The sequence below is a fragment of the Falco peregrinus genome, chromosome 3, assembly GCF_023634155.1.
Source record: "Falco peregrinus isolate bFalPer1 chromosome 3, bFalPer1.pri, whole genome shotgun sequence".
NCBI lineage: Eukaryota > Metazoa > Chordata > Aves > Falconiformes > Falconidae > Falco > Falco peregrinus.
Window position 1 is genome coordinate 22,313,385 of NC_073723.1, and position 17,564 is coordinate 22,330,948.

Consider the following 17,564-nt stretch of genomic DNA (forward strand, 5'->3'; position numbering starts at 1 on the left):
TACTGTGAGTATGCATTTGATGTTCATATTGGAATGGAAAGTGCACTTTTTTGTAAAGTGAAATATGTATTTGAAAGGTATTTCCTTTTCCTAAACCTAATCTGAGACCTCGCATCAGTATCTATGTAAATATCTTTTCTGCAATAAAAACATGTTGCTTGTAGTCTGTCACATTAAAATAAAGATTTGAACACAGTGAGAAGTAATAAATTGACAAGAAAAAAACTATTTACAGGAAATCAAATGAAAGAAAACTCCTTTTGAGCCTAACACCTCAATTGTACAGAATTGTTGCTTTATATTAGAAGATATTGTGGTGAGTTTTAATACTGTTATGTCCAGAAAACCGCAATTTCATAGCAACAAACATTGGGAATAAGACTGAAAAATACTTGCGTGTAGGACCTAACGTAAAGATTGCTAAAACTCATTTATAGCTTTGGTTTTCCATTCACTTCAATGCACTTTGAACCGATCCAGATTAACCTTCCCAGAAATGCTAGAAATGCTGGAGGGAAGATGAATATGAAACAGAGGCAAGGAGAGAGGCAGTGGCTCTGTCTGGCAGGGGGTGATGACAGGACAAGGGGCTCAGGTTGCTTTGATTTGCTGAACTTGCGGTTGAAATGTGGGAAGAAACGCTGCCACCTCTTTTATTGGTATTTGTTGGGAGACAATCGTTATGTATTACTCCATATGTATGTGTATGTGTATGTGCATGTGAGGTTTTTCAGAGCTGTGGATGAATGCCTTTTACATAGCATTTTTGAGATCAAAATCTATACAATTATGTGGATTCCTGCATGTAAATGATTTCAGGGAGTCTGGTGTTTTAGCATTTTTAATTTTCTAGTAGATTTTACGATAGTGTAAAGTGATAAATTATCTTCTGCGGCTGCCAGAGTTATTTAACTATCTGCAGACATGCCATTAGCAGAAGCAGTCTATGCCTGGCCGGTGCTCCTCATCCCTGCCCGGCAGACCGCAGGCATTCCTGTGGAAGGCCCTTTTGCTGGCAGTCCCGGCCAGCCCTGGCGCACTACGGGTGGGAGGACATTTCTCTTCCACACAGTGGAGAAAGCTACCAAACAAGCATCAGATATTATCGACTTTCCATCACTACTGGCTTGTGTTAAAATCAGTGACATAGAAGAGAAAGGTTCTATTTCCCATTACCAGATATCCAATCCCCCTAGAAAACATCTGTTGAATCTGGGATGATGCCATGGTATTAGGTCTTCTGTTGCATGCTGTGTCATTGGCTGTTCTCAGCGCTGCCCTGTCTATCACAACGCATAATCTCTTTTCAGAGAAGTTTCAACCACATAGTTAGGGTCTCCGGTCCCATTTCTTTGAAAAATCAGTGCTAGGGGTTTTTTTTTTGCCTGTGGCGCACAACTTGAAGTTTAGAAACTTGACTCTGTGCAGGGTGTAAGAAAGGGAACAAAAGTTTCCTGATGATTTCATGTGACAAAAGTTGTGCAAGGAAAAGAAGTAGGTCTGCAGAAATCCTGCAAGTTGCCGTGTTTATATTCCCAAGGAACTCACACTGGAGTGCCTCAGACGCATAACTAAATGCTCCTCAAAATGCTCGTTATTGAAGACAGTATAAGAAAATGGTCTTTTGAATTCATATGATATACTACCAACTGGAGGGAGAATAATACAGAAATACTTTCTTGATGATGTGTGCTAAAGCAGCAGGCATTTAAGAGCAATGGATGTCAATCTCTGAGGTTTTTGTAAAGAATTGCAATTTATGACGTGTTAGGGTAAACAGTTGGATTATATTTCTGAAATGCATGTTCCATCAGGTAAAATCATTGTGATTATAGGCTCTAGTACTTTAAGTAAGTAAGTTATGCACTAAAAGGCTGAAATTGTAAAACAAGTATGCTTATGCTTAACTGTTAATCCCTCTTTGTATCTACGCTGAGTAAACTACAAGAGAAACTGCATTAAACAATAAAGGCATAAATGGCATGTTATGTCATCTTGATAAACAATGACTGTTATACTGTTTTCCTTCAAGAAGCAACTGTGACTGGCCTCTGTATTCTCCCTCAATGGAGAATGTGCCTGAGTGTAAAAAAAAAATGGAGGATTACTTAGAAGTTACTTTGTTCATGCCTCTCAGTGAAAGCAGCACTTTCTCTGCATCTTCTCGCTTTGCTGCTTTTCCTTCGTTTCCTCAGCTCTTACCTATTGCAGAAAGCTGGACTTATTTCAACAACAACCTACTATCATGCAGACTATGAGTTTTGAATAAAGTGAAATAAAACTTGCTTTAAGCGGTTTTGTGAATGCTTGACAGCGTAAGATAATAAATGAAAATAAATCTCCAATATTTCTCCTAATGCAATTTGTGGCATGTCAACGTCAAAGGATTCTAACAACAAATCAACAAATATTTGAAAGAAAACAATATACATAACTTATTTTTCTATATTGGAAACAACTGTCAAACAATTACTGTATGACTTCATGAATTAGTTGGTTGTTTTGAAATATTCCTGCTAGGATTAAAAAAAAAAAAAAAAAGGAAAAAGAAAAAGTCTATATGGGCCTTTGAGCCTGAACATATTGTGTCAATCATAAGCATATGCAATGTATCTAAGCCATGAGGTAAAAATTTTCTTTGTAAATTATTTCATAAATAAATAATTTGCCTGAAAAAAGTTTATGAAAATATTTTTCCCTTTATTAAGTTCTCTACAGTTCTTTTGTGGTGAATATAAACAGATTGATATTGACGTCTTCTTGATCTGCTTTATTTTAACTTGAAATGCAGAATGTATCATGCAAGCATTTTTTTGTAAAGATATGGTAAAAAACTTTTTCTGAGAGATACAGTATTTCATTTGAGTTGTGTACTTGAAACTATGAAGACATATTTTGTCCTCATCTTTGCTTGTGACTGGCTTTTGCGGTTTCATTTTAAAAGCCCTTGCACAAAGGGGCTTATGTCCTTTAAAAATACATCTCTCTAATATCGTTCTACAGGTGAAAAAAGGTGTGCTTGTTATCGAGGTTTACACGTGTTGAAACCTGTGCTTTCATTGTTATTGATCTTCATGGTCTGCCTGTCATAATGTGAACAAAATCTGGGAAAGCTGCAGCCACACATACGAACTGGCTGGGATTTAAGGTGTGGGGGGCATCATTTCCTGGTTTAAAATAAAAAGACATTAATAAGCTTCACTAGAGCAGAGAAGCAAAGGGGAATAACCCTTGTTTAAATATTTTCCACTCAAGCCCTGCTTGTAATATGCTTAGCCAAGTCATCAGACAAAATACCTGCGGATTTTAACCCTTCACATAGAAGACAACTGCCAAGCGAACAGTCACTTGGGGCCGCCAGTAACATTAACAAAATCTAAATTGCAGAGAACACGTTCAAATTGGTGCAAACAGGACAAAAATATTTGGTTTTCAGAATTCTGCGTTAACTAAGATTTCTGAAAGCGGTTACTCCCCTTGACTGTGATTCAGCCATGGCATTTGCAGCTCGAGAAAAAGTAAAGGTTTACAAAGCCAGGAAAGGTTCTCTGTGCGCATATTAGTGAGGTGCTACGGAGCACGGCCCCAGTACCGAAGCACCGAGGCAGACTTTGTAACAAACTTTAAATTCTGATACTGCTTTCCTTCGCATTCAATATATAACATCTCTGCTCCTCCAAATGGATTTTCTGCTGATGGGTATAGGGGGAGTCCCACACATAATCTGTCAGTTCTCCTCTCCCTGTCTCAGGGATCCTACTGTGTGCCTCATCATGCAACTATATTTTACCTTCCATTTTCAGCATGACAAGTTCACCTCTTGTATGTGAATTATTGCTTTTCTATTCATAAAGCACTTTATCAGACAATCCTACTTAAGGGGGAAATGTGTTACCGGGTGATTTACATGAGCAATTACTGTACAAATCTGCTAGTGGATTATACTAAACATACATGAAGAATGTGCAAGTTTGGAGAGAGGGCTGCGAGCGCCATACGTTTTAGAGTGCGGTTTCATTTGCGTCAGCTTGTATCTCTGAAGATTTTACACTTTACACTGTACCATGTATTTGAAAATAAAATTGTAAGGAAAAAGTTATGTCATTTCAAACATTTGGGGGGAAGCAGCTTCATCTCTCACGTTGTAATAATTTAACTCTTTTGCAGCTTCTCCCTCGAATAAGGCGTTAGTAGTTGCAGGCAACTGGAGAGTGTCTATTTTAATGTGAAATCAGTTTAAAACGACTTGCATGGGAGGAAAAACATGCCATATAAAGTCACCTAACTGCAGAAAAATTGTGTCCAAATGCCCAACAAATGTTTACATAGTTTTTAACGCCTACTATATTTGGGCTTTTAAAACCCTTTCACAGGAACCTTTTATGTACTGCTTCTCCTTAGAGAGTGTTTTTACTTTAACATACAGACTTCTGGCAATTCGTAGCACGGGAGGAACCGGAGTATTTTGAATGGAAAAGGTTCTGCACAGGCAGGAAAAGTTGCAAGGCTCTTCCCGGCGCAGCAGCCCGGGACTGCCTGGCGGCTGGTGTCACAGCGCGGGCTGTAGCGGGGGACACTGCCCCCCAACCCCTGCGGTGCCAGTCCCGCTGCCACGACACCCGCACAAGAAGCGGGCCGGGGGGTTGGGTGACGCTAAACGTGCGTTTCCCCGCGCTCCCCGCGCACAGCCCGGCTCTCCCGGGGGAGGCGGCTGTTGCCGCGCGTGGGTGTCGTGTCCCCCCCGCCTTTTTTTTTTGGTGCCGCAGGAGAGCAGCCGGCGCCGGTGCCAGCAGCAGGCTGAGCAGCCGCCCGCGGGCCGCGCTCGGGGTGCGGCCGTGGCCTGCGGGGGATTCCTGCAGCCAACTTCGCCCAAGTCCCCCGCGGCCGCGGGGCGACCCGCCTCATCCGCGGCCTCCCTCTGCCCGCGCTCGGGCCGCGCTCGCCCGTGGCCGTGGCTGTGGCCGTGGCCCGGCGGCGGAGGCCGCGTCGCGTCGCGGCGGGCGGCGGGCGGAGGCGGGCGGCGGGGGGCGGCGCGGGCCGCGCGGCGGGGCCGCCTGCACTGTCTCTTTAAGGGCGCTCCGTCTGGGGTGGCGCTTTCCTCCGCGAAGGCTCCTTTGATATTAATAGTGTTGGTGTCTTGAAACTGACGTAATGCGGGGAGACGGAGGTCCTGACAAGCGATAACAGTCCTGATAACGCGCCGGCCGCCCCGCGCTCCCAGGCCGCCGCCTCGCCGCCGGCGGGGCCGCCGCGCCGTGCCCCGGCCCGCGCCCCCCCGCCCCGCCGCGCCCCCCGCCCCCGCCCCCGCACCGCACCGCCCGCCGGCGGCCGGCGGGCCCGTCGCCCCCTCCCCGCCGAGCGGGGCCGAGGGGGGAGGCAGCGGCGCCGCGGCCCCCCCGCCCCCCCCCCCCCCTCCCCGGCCACCGCCACATAATCCGCGGCCAACTCCGCCAGCAGCAGGAGACGGTTCATGGCTCACGCCGCGGCTCCACCATCTTCCAGGCTGCCGGGGCTGTTGCTGACGGTTAATCAACAGGTAAGGCGCGGGGGGGCGCGGGCGGGGGCGGCCCGGCGGCGGGGAGGGCGCCGCGGCCGGCGGGCCGGGAGGGGGCGGCGCGGCGGCGGGCGCGGGGGGTGGGGGGGGCGCCGCGCCCGCGGCGGCGCGGCGTGTGCCCGGGGGGGGGGGGGGGGGGGCAGCGCGTGTGCACCCCTCTCCCCAAAAATATACACCCCCCCAAAAAAAAACCCCAAACAACAAAAGAAAAAGAATCAAAACAACAAAAGCGGGGGGTGGGCATAGCCGCAGGGAGCGGGGGGCTGTGCTCGGATTTCACAGGCTTTTTTTGGTGCATCCTCCCCCCCCCCCCCCCCAGCGCCCCCCTTTCCACCCGCCGGTGGGTCAAAGCCATGTGTGATGGCTGGAAATTGGCGACTTCAAAACCGCGGTAGCCCCGCTGGAGTCCGGAGGGTCAAGTTCAGCGGCGGCGGGCAGGGGGAGCAGCCCCCTGGCCCGGAGGCGGGGAGGGGAGCGGCGGCGGCGGCCGCGGGCTGGTGCGGCTGTGCCCTCCCCTCCGCGCCTCTCCGCGCCTTATCTCCGCGGCCGCGATTCCCCGGCACCGGGGCGCTCCGGGGGGAGGGGAAGGGAGACGCGGGGGGGTGGAAGTAGAAGACGAGCAAAGAGGGTTTGCATCCGATGAGCTGCAGTCGCACAGTCCTGCCGCTCCTGCCGCTGCTGGAAGTTTTAATGGGGATCTTGACAAGCGGGGCACAGAGACACCATCATGAAGAGTAGTAAGTTTGGGAAAAACTTTTTTTTTTTTTCCTCCCCCCGCCCCCCCCCCCCCTTCCCCTCTTCCCCCTCCTTGCGCGGGGACACTCCGGGAGAGGCCGGGTACGGAGCTGTGCTGCGCCGGGAGGGGGGCTCTGGGTCCCTCCCGGTCACACCGGGGGAAAAGGCGACATGGTTGTGGTGTTGTGTTTTTTTTTTTTTTTCCTGTTTTGTTTTGTTTTTTTTGAAATCAGAGCGCAGAGAGACGTAAAACTTTTCCCTCTTAAAGGCGAAGCTCTGCTCCAGCGCTGCGTCCCCACGCTCGGCTCTCCCCTGCCTGCCACAACTTTGTGGAGCGCCTGGCTTCCCCCTTCCCCCATCCTGGGGGGCTGCCGGCCGGGGGCTGCTCCCCGCGGTACTTACCGCGTGTTCGCCCTACGGCAGAGGGGGATGAACGGGGGCGAGGCCCGCGGACGGCGGGGCTGCGTGGAGGGGACGGGCGCTGGGCGGCCGGGGTGGCCCGGGCCGGGGGCGAGCGCCGCGGGGCCTGGCAGGTCGGGCCGGGGGTGCTGCTCGCCGCCGCGCTGCCCTGGGACTGCAGCGGCGCCCCGAGGGGGCTTGACATTTCAGGGGCTTTGTTTATCTGACTCCCTGCTGCAAATCAAGGCGCTCAGACATCCCGGCACTCCTACGCGGTTTCTAGTGGGGCCCGCTAGCCTTCTTTACCTTTTTTTTTTTTTTTTTTTTTTTCCCCCCTCTCCTGCATTCGGTTGTGTTTTCTATCTGTAAATGGCAAACTTCGAGCTGTGGGGACAAGTGACAAGTTGAAGTGGAGAGATGTCTCCCCTCCATCACTCCTTCCTCTGCCAGTGCCAGTACCTTGCCTGGCAGGGCTGGAGCCAGGGCCACCTCGGCACCCTTGGGGAACCAAGGCGACAAACCCCCTCCAAGGGGAAAATATTTTCTAGGTAAAAGAGTGTAAGCTGTTACACGGACCATGCTGCCTTTGCTGCTTTTACAGCACGAAGTGCGTTTTGAATGTTGGTTGAAACAAACAATAATTTAATACACTTCAGGTTTTATTTAATCGAGTTCAGTAGGTCTTGCAAGGAACCATCAAACTTCTTTGCCATTCACACAGTCTTCTTCAACTACGCAACAGAATCCTATGGATGTTGGTGGCATCATGTTACTTTCCTGTTGGTTTTAGGAAAAGTTGAACATGTAGAGAAGACTGCCAGACTTAAAAATGCAAGGGGCAGCAAAGGAAAGTAGTGGTAAGAGCCAGTTCCTGACGTGGACAAAATGAGAATAAAAGTTACAGTAGTCTTCTGAAGTGCAGTTTGTGTTTGCCTCATGTTCACAATATGTGTGTTAGGTTAGACAGCGCTCTCAGATATTCCACCAGAGTGACATTTAAAACAAGTCCTCCAAAAGAGTGAGGACTTCTTTTTTTTTTTTTTTTTTTTTTCAGTACTCTGGGTCTATGAGTAAATACAGGGTTTATTTGAGAACATCAACTATTTCCTGTAAATTGTGATGCTGACAAGACTGTCTGGAAATGATATCAACACTTCGAAAGATTTTTTTTTTTTACTTTTTTAACCACAGAATGAAAGTTTGTTAATAACGTGGTAAAACCAAACAAGTGGAACCTTTTGCTTGGGGAGGAGGCGGGGGGGGGGAAGAAAGTATTTTTTTCTTCCTTGAAAAATGTATACCTGCTTTGAGGTTTGCCACATTGTATCAATAATGCTCGGTTCAGTAGTGTATCAGTGCCTACGTACAAATTAATCCTCAGACTGTTTTTGACAACAGAAATCTGTTTCACCTTTTTAAAACCAAGAGAGATTATATATGAGAAGAGTATGCAGTTTATAGTCCACCCTGTTCTGTCTGATTATCGCTTTTTTTTAAATTTTGTTACCTATAATAATTTTTCCTTGTTTGGAACTTTGCATATACATAGTCACAACAAAGTAAGTAAAGGGCAAAGTTGCATCAGCTTTTAAGTTTACATGTTTTGCCTGTGTTCCTCTAAAACAGACTCTTAAGTAACACTGGGCAATCTTTGCCTGTGAGAGTATGGCTTCATTTTTTTTCTTTATTCCATAGTAATGTTAATAAAGGGGAAAAAAATGTAAATGACAACTTCAGAGATCTGAGACTTCTTCGGGCATCAAACACGATGTAGTCAGGTTATCCTCTCATTTTTAATGCATTTTTATAATAATTTATATGGTAACTTTGCAGGTTGTGTTACGTTTTTATCAGTGATCAAGTAAATTCAGTGTTATTTGATGGATCCCTAGCAGGATTATTTTTCTGTCATGCGTTGTCTGTTGTTTGTAGTAAACTTTTATCATGCATGCTCTGGCTGCGTGTGAAGAATATTATTATTCACATATCGTGATTATGCATTAATAACAGTGTAGTGCTAATTCCTGTGTGTGGACTCGGGTGTCTGAGATGCAATGGTTGCTTGTTAAATGTCTGTATTTCAATTATATTATATTTTAATGCTAGTTGACACATAAGGTTTTGTATTTTCAAAGCATTGTGCAAACAATGACTAATTACTTTCTGTTCATGCGAATTACCACTTTTAGCATTTTATCAGGCAGTTGCTTTGAAACAAAACTATTTTACATTACAGTGTGAAAGAGTTAAAAAATTAGCAAAGACATTTAGGAAAAACCCAAAATTTTAATTACAAACAGACAACTTTGAGTATGTATTTACATTTTTCTTTTTATGTGGAACTTTCGTTCTAAGTTGGGGTTGGGGGCATATGTGTATGAATATTTATGTCTCTTACAAACTCTTGACAATATTTTAATGTAATAATCTTAATAGAAACATTCTCAGATCTTAACTGCAGCCACACTGGCAGTATCGCTTTAATAAAGGTTTGTGGGTAACACCAAATATAACATTGTGAGAAAGTTTATGGTTAAATATTTTTGAACATGACAGGCTGGGAATCTGACAACCCTTTTTGTTAGGTGAAAGTAAAGTGGAAATAAATTACACTTTTAATACAGTTTCAGTTAAAACAAACTGCCACCTGGTAGTAAAAGTATCGGCCTTGAACAGAAATATATTCTGATTAAGATATGCTAACTGGTGTGTAAAATGAAGCCATTCATTCAGTAAACTGACAACTTTCCAGTTGGTGTTTGCCCTTGCTTAATTTAGTTTCCTCCACACAACTAGTGAGGTAGTCTGGGTCTAGTTTTGGCAGTCCTAGGTGACTGTAAACTTGGGCATTTTTGTCCCAGATATTGCACCCCACGAGTTAAAAAGCAATTGGTCAAAAAGAATAGGAGGCAGGTATGAAAAAGAAAAAAAAAAAGTTTCTTTTTTGTTTCTGAAACTCTCTGTAAAGTTCTTACCTAGTAAGAAAACAATGCTATTTTCAAATACCGGTGATTAATACTATAACCAGCATAGTCTGCACCCATCTATTGTATAAATACCATTGCCTGTTGACCTTTGGATACATTAATTACAGCGTATCTGGTCTAGGTTCTACTATTTTTGTCTGTCCAGAAGATAAATAAAAGTGCCCTTTCCAGTCCTTCTGGAGAAGAACTTTTCTTCCTGGTACTGTCATGAATTAGGGAGTTCTTTTTCTTACCCTGTGCCAATGAAGCTGTCTTCTGACATTAAAGAGATAAGCCTGCATCCAAAGAGAGAACATTTGATTACTTTAAGACTATTTTCACTTCAGTTTTTTTATGGTACGTACAAACTTTCTGTGCTTTGTTTTTTTTGGATTGTGTGTTTGCTAATTAAAAGAAAAACACGTAATGAGTTATATCAGATGATGTGAAGGATTAAAGTACAATTACACCATTAAATAGTAAATGTTTACAAGGGCAAAACATGCAACTACATTTTTCGGGTTATGCTTATTATTCCCTTCTTGCTGTTGTTTTGCACCTAATCAATAAAGGGCCTTCCAGAACGCAGCTCCTTAGCCAGTTGTATACGTGCCCAGAACACAAGAAATGCTGCTGGGGCAGAGGAGCACAGCCGGGAGAGAAGCGGTGGCATGTTATTCTGACTTCTTGTCATGCAGACCAAGGATCAAATGAAACACAGAGCAATGGGAGAATAACTACCACTGTCTTGATTTAAGTCCCCAGTGGACATTTTGTCACACCCCAAAAGCGTTGCGCAGCTGAACACCATTCCACTTGACGTGTCGTCTGGAGTCAGAGGAGTCTCTGTTTTGGTGTTACGGGTTTAGAAGACTGTGATTTAGGTGAACTGGCGTAGCTGCATGTAAGAAACTTTGCTGAATAGCCATCTATGTTTTATTCATGTTCTGTGCTATCAGTTTCTTCTTTTCTAGTACATTTAAAGTGGTTCTTTAAAATTTAATAACATCACCACCAATGGAAAATACATCTAAAACTTAACAGAAATTGCTAATCTTTCTATCGGTGATTTATTTTTTTTTTTATTACGGTCCTGCCGCGTTAACTAAGGAATCTTACTCCTGCTGCAGGTCTCTGTACATAGATTTAGAAAAGCTACAGAGAGAAAATTCTTCACTAAATTGCATAGGTGCCACAAGTTGTGCTTCCATAGGATGTTCCTACGGAACCCAGTTGGTTCCATCCTGTAAAGTTCAGTGGAGCTTTTCCGTGCTCGTGGGGGATGCATGCGAATAGAGCAGCTACAATGCGATTATTTCTGCCTTGGAAAGAGAATTACATTGAATTGCGAGGTTTAGTGCTAATAGTAATTTTTACTTTCTTAGCTGCAGTTCATGCATGTCTAATTTCTTGTAAGTCTGCTTTCTTTCCAGACTCAGATTGACTTTTTTTTCCTCTCTCTCTCTTAAATGTATTTTAAAATATTTAATTTTTAAAATGTTACTAGCCCTTTAAAAACCTGTAATAAATGCTTTACAAGTGGCTAGACACCTTCCCTGGTGGTTTAATTTATACAGGCAGGAAACTTTCTCTCCTTCTTTCTCTCTCTCTTTCTTGTTTTCTTTAAACCAACTGACGTAATGCCAAACTTTGCTTTAAAAGAACAGACAGAAGTAATTGGTAGCTTTTAACTTTTAATAATGTTCTGGATTGGTTTTAGTGGCCAAACTGTCATTTTTTTTAAATTCAAGTAAAAACGGGCTTGTGGCCTGAGGAAGAAAGGCCCTGTTGATGCAGTTATTTTTATTCTTGTTTTTCAATCTGTTATTAAAAATCTTTCCTGCTGAGCTCTGCTGGATTTCTCCAATTGCTCTTTGTGATGGCTGGTGCATTTCAGGTTACGGTAACTTACACTGTTTTCTGATTATTATTTTTTTTTTCCCATGGGCATTTTGAGATGCTTTATCCATTTTCTTTTTCTGGTTTGACACCCCTACCCCCCAGCCCCCCCCGCCCCTTCTCTTCCACCCAGCACCCAAAGCCTTCTTTTGGAGAAACAATTAATTTTGATTCAAAGAATAATAGTATGTTAAACATACCTTTGGTGGCAGTTCAGTGAATATTGTTTTCCTAGTGTGAGAGTGTTTTACACCTGTTAGTGACGCTGATGGGGAGGATATTCACTGTTCATTGCAGAAGACTGGAGAGACCGTATCTTGCCGAGCGGCCACTTTATGTGCGCTCGCCACCCCATATTTTAAAGCTAAACCAGATTTTAAAATATGTTTAGTAATAGTCTCTAGTGATCTGTATCTATTTGTATTAAGCTGATATTAGAAATAAGAAAACCCAACAAAAGGATTTTTTTAACATTAACTGTATGTAAGAAAATCCATTCTACTCTTTGCTTTTCTTTCCTTATTTCTTTATTTTGTTTAGAGTTTTCTGGCTTATTTCCTTAAATTCTCTTCTACGTCTGCTGGGGTTTTGAACACAAGCAAACTTTCTATGGTAAAAGACTGAGTTGGGCAATAGACTTTCTTGACGAAGTTGACGTCAGGACGACTTCATAAGTTGGCAAGTAGGGAAATCGTTCAAAGACCAAGTTGGCTTGTGCCAGTTTTCCCTTCCTTTAGGGGAGACACTCCACCCAGTAGGAGGTTACCCCACCCAATGTGGAGAGCTATAATTCAGTGGCAACACTTTAAATGTCAATCCTCCCTAGGGTTTAAACCCCAGACTTGTCTTGCCTCAATCTTTATATTTAATCTAACATTCAATCTGTTGAAGTAACATCTCATCTTCATAAGCACTTTTTGGGCCTGATCCTGCAATTCTCATTCTTGAAAAATACTCATTGACGTCAGGGGGACTTTTGAATTCAGTGAAGGCTGCAGGATTGGCCTCTGCAGGATTGTGTGTGTCTGTGTCTGTCTCTAAGTAAGATTGTGTCTGCCTGATGAATTTTGTATAATCTGTGTTGTTAAAGATGAAATTGTAAAATACGTCCTTTGTAGTCTTAAAAATCTGAAGAAGTGCTGGAGTCGTAATGTTGTCAAACAGATTTTCCTCAGTAAGTGAATTATACTTACTTAGAGTTTATTCAGTTTAAAATACAAGTTTAAAAAGTTCCAACTCTGAAGAATTTAAAGCATTTCTGCCATTTCTCTGTATTTCTCAAGATCATGCTGTAGATATATTTTAGAATGCTGCTTTTGGCAATTTTTTCAAGTCTAATGGGAAATGAACATTGCAGCCTGTAGCTTAGTGCCCACAATAACCATTGGGGTACTTGGATGATACGGATAATTCCCAGGGAAAAATATAGTTTTGGGGTATTCTCAAAGTCAACATGTAATTTTCATAGGTACATTGTACTTTGTCGCGGCATCTGTGCTCAAGCATCCTTTTCAGATCCCCCCTTACATTTAGTGAGGCTGACAGTGCAGAAGGGAATGTATAATTTGATATTGTAAAAATGTTACAGGAAAAGCACTGATGTGTTCATCTTTCTGCATTTGGACAATATGCCAGCATTTTTAGTTTACTAATATATCGGGGGAAAAAAAACAGTCTGTAAAAGATGATGCTAAAAATCATCAATGTGCTTATGTTTCTCAACAAGATTTACTTAAACAATATGCTTCAGTTTTGCCTCAAACCATTTCAAGCCACCTCTGATCCAAGAATGTACCAGGTCTTGGTTCCTGGAAGATTAAGCATGACAGTTTCTATTATATAATGAACAGCAGTATTGTTTGAACAAAGGTAACATATTTTGATTTGTGTACCTTTTTTTGGCAGCTGGCACTAGTATAGGTCTAAAATGAGTGGTGATCTAACAGTGTAAATATCTGAATGTTCTTGAAACACAGAGTATAGATGTAATGTGTTTAAATCATTGACTCTATCTACCTATATTATATAGAATGTGTATGTATGTGTATATACAAAGCCGTAAATGGTGTGTTCTGCTATCTGTAGCCTTCAAATGTGTATCCTTTGGGTATTCCTGACCTACTTTGCAAAGTCTGCAAGTCTGAAATACGTACTGAAACTTAAAAAATTAAACATACAGCTTGGTCGTTCACAAAAAAGCAAGGGGGGATTTTTGCTAGTAATTAAAAAAAAATAGCCTGCTCTGCCTAGACAAGATACCTTGCAGACTACTTTTGGATATCCCAGTGACTTTACTGGGATTATTTTCAAAAATGAATTCTCAACTGATATAAAAAAAAGTTTGAAGTAGATACTGAAGTTAAGTATCGCCTAAAATTCCTGTGTGCAGATGTGGTTTAATGGAAGTTAAATGAGTTAGGATAAAGCAATTTTCTTTGGGGGTAGAAGGTTTTCAGTGTTTCCAAAGTATGATTCTTCTTAACTTTCTCACATGCTGCTGCTCTTCCAGCAAATGCTGTGAGTTATGTGGAACATCATCCTGAACTTACTATGCAGATGAAACGTTGGTTCATGAAAGAAGGATACTTCCAATTTCAGCTTCCTAATCTGAGTATAGTTTGCTTTTCTATTTAATGTTCTCATTTTAGGTGTATTAAATATACCTATCAGACATTTGCCAGCTGCAGTTACAGAATATGAACCAAAAATGCAATACATGCTGATCGTTGCCGAGCTTTCCCCTCCTGCGCACGTAGATATGGACGCACACACACAATTAATAAATTAAACCTTGCCCCAAATACCTGAGGCAAAAGCTTGTGAAAATAGATTAGCCTTACCTTGTGCCTTGCAGGTAAACAGTATCTGAATCTGCTAGAGAAACAGGAGAGCTTGCAAGCGGAGGCTGCCTGCCCGTGCCACCCTGGTGCCCAGCTCTGGATGCTCAGGTCTGGGGCATGTCACTAACAATCTCACATCTCATTTCAGCTGTCACAGTGGTGGAAAGGAAAGGAACATTTAACTCAGGTCTTCCGTCTACTGTATATACTGTTTTCTTTCTGTTGCCTGCTACAAACATCTGAAATTTATGCCATCTGATTAGTCTTCTTCCACGTTCTTCAGAGTTTTCTTTATAACTAAACTCCTATTTGCATGATACATCTCTCTCTCTCTCTCTCTCTCTCTCTCTCTCTCTCACACACACACACAAGGATTATATTAATCCTTTAATAGTTTGAGCATACTATATGCATGTAAATAATTTTGTGGCATTGCACTCATATTTCCAGTCTTATGGGGGGTAAGATCAGAAGTTATCAACAACATATATCTGAGTCATTCAGCTACAATAAATCTTCTAACAAATACCTACCCTTTGCACTCCAAGACTGTTGAAATTCTGCACACACCTGTATCTTACGTGTAAGTCCACAAGCGTGATTAGTAGATGTAATTCTGGCTACAGTCAGAGAGTATGTTGGGCTACAGCAGCAGCAATCAAAGTAGTCGATGGACAAAAAGTTTGACTGCCACTTGATTGCTGCTGGCTGTGTAGCCCTCAAGGTTGTCGTCTCACCAGAAAAAGTCCTGAGGAATTGTTAACTAAAAAAGAAATGTGGGGTATGGCTCAGGCTCCAGCTCTGCCACGGTTCAGGATACAAAGCATTAAGCACTTCATCTATATCAGGTCTGAAGTGATCATGCATAATCCACTTTTATCTAGGTATCATTCTGTCATATGTAAGGTATGCTCTGCCTTGTTGTCTCTCTTACGCTGCCTCTCCGTTTCTCCCTCATGCATATCGGTCTCTCTCTGGCTGCTATACGCACATACATACAGTCTAAAAATACATAGAAATGGAAGTCCATCTGTGTTGCATAATTTTTTTTACAAAAACACCAGTGTTTGTATTGTTCTTTCTCTGAGCCCTTAATGAGTTTAAAGAATTTAATGTGACTTAATGAGGGTTCTTATTCTATTTCTGACACAGAGACTAATGAGGGAAAAGTAGAACAAATTGAAAACCAACTTTTACTTGTGGTTAGTTTCATGATGTCATCAAATGCAGGATATTACAACTCTTGGAAAAGTTTACAAATCTAGGCAAGAATCCATTTTGCATCATTGCCTTTCAGTTGTTTATGACATTAAGTTGGCTAGCGAGAAAACGAAGTTAGCATAACTTGATTTTTTTGTTTGTTTGTGTGTTTGGGGCTTTTTTTTTAATATTTGGGCTGTTTTGATTTTCAGGCGAGTGATTTTTGTGAATCTAAGCTGCTTTGCCTGGCAACCTGGCAGAAACTTAGATACGACCAAAGATTGATTAAACCCCTCTGATTACAGCCCTGATCTCCCCCCTGTACTTGCAAGGGACAAAACAACTGCTAGCTTCATCTAGAGTAAGATCTGATCCTCATCGGGAAAATTCCTAATTATGTTGCAGCTTACTGAGAGGGAGCTGTGGTTTTGGGGGAATTCATGTTAGGCTTTCTTACAGTTGCTACTTTAAAGCAGTTTCCCTGGGCTGAGGACACACTAACGACATTTTGTAAGGCTCCATCTTGCATTTTTGACTGCCCCGCTCAGGATAGTCAAGCAGCACCTTGCTGCACGAGGCTGCCCTTTGGTCTGGCCACCTTTAAAATCGATGCATTTGGTTTGAAATCACTTTGCTTCCAAAAGGGGAATGAAAATTAAACAGTACATTTAGGCATGCACCTGCTTCTCAGCCCTGCTGCTACTCACTGGCTTCACGGCTATGCTTTCTTGTTCCTTACTAACTACCCTGTGTTGTTCCTTACTAACTACCCTGTGAAAGGCTTGTAGAAATGAACAGTGGAGTGACTGAAACTCCAGTATTACAGGTATATCCATGTAAGCAGGCTGTAATGCCCTCATAAAATTGTACGCCATGCATGGGCATCAGGGTGTTTTTGACAGGCCAGGGGAAGTGGTGGCTTCCATCATCCACAGAATGTGCTTCTGATGTAACGAACCTGCAAAAAGTTGCAGCATGGTAAATAAAATGCTTGTCTGTGCCATCTGATTTTGTTTTCAGCAATTGTTAGTATTTTTCACAGTATCAGATAAATCATACAGTGGTGTGATTTCTTTGGTTGACGTTAACCCTTGGCTTTTCTGCTGTTGCTCAGTATATCATGTCTGAACTGTGATGGATTTTATTGCTTTGCAGTTGTTGACTGCAACGTGAGATAGTTCAAATAAATTAATAAGAATTTGAATTGGAAATAGGGGCAATTTTAACCAACTTTCTTGAGCATTATCATGCAAAGAGAAAAAGAGTTAAGTTGTTCGGTTGGTTTTAATGTATGTATATGTGTGTGGTTTGTTTTTTTCTTAACGAAGGTTTTCATAATTTGGTAGTTCTGCAAACATAAGTATGTTCTGAAAATATTTCTCACAGATGGCACATCTGAGTCAATAGGTTGTAGGTAGACAGTTTTGTTACAACATACAGAGTCTAGAGCTGAAAAACTTTTCTGGAGGTTTAAAACCATCGGGAAGTAAGATTTATTGGACCTTAAACAACCCAGTGGTGCAAATTTATTTGGTGTTCATGGCAGTCTCAGCTTAACTTTCCTTAGAGATTTGCTGTGGTACTGCATTATCTAAGGAACATTTACAATGGGTTTGTCTAGCCCCCCCCCCCGCCTTTTTTTTTTCCCCGTAAGTAATTTCTCAACTTTTATTTGTGCATGCGAAAATCTTTACTAACAAAGATGACCTGGCAGATCTGCTGAACTTTCTAGTGCAAAAAAATTTACCTGACTGGGACAAAATTAAGAATCTTAAAAGCTGGCATTTTTAAAGATTTTCGTTTCAATAGTAGAGCGTGTCAGTGGCTAGTTGTCAATGGGAAGAAGCTTAAAAAAGTCACAGGAGAAAGAAAAAAAACAGCTGTGGAATTTATTTTACTGGGTGAAAGGAGACTCATGGTTAAGCAAGCTTTACCTTCTTGGGTTTTCAGAATTTACTGCCCAAAAGACAC

General features: G+C 42.6%; 1 protein-coding gene across 5 annotated transcripts in view; it reads left to right on the plus strand.

Moving 5' to 3' along the window:
• The first annotated feature begins 5,425 nt into the window (after positions 1–5,425).
• TRPS1 (transcriptional repressor GATA binding 1) overlaps positions 5,426–17,564 on the plus strand; it is a 219,935-nt gene continuing 207,796 nt past the window's right edge. For 3 of the 5 annotated variants that reach the window (XM_055799861.1, XM_055799863.1, XM_055799864.1), the window contains exon 1: positions 5,908–6,291. Coding sequence is in view for 1 of the 5 variants with exons in the window: in XM_055799864.1 (XP_055655839.1) it covers positions 6,282–6,291 (10 nt within the window). In the remaining 4 variants the exon portion in view is untranslated. Of the gene's footprint in view, positions 5,537–5,907; positions 6,292–17,564 lie in introns of those variants that run through there. The other 2 variants (XM_055799862.1, XM_055799865.1) reach the window with 2 other exon arrangements.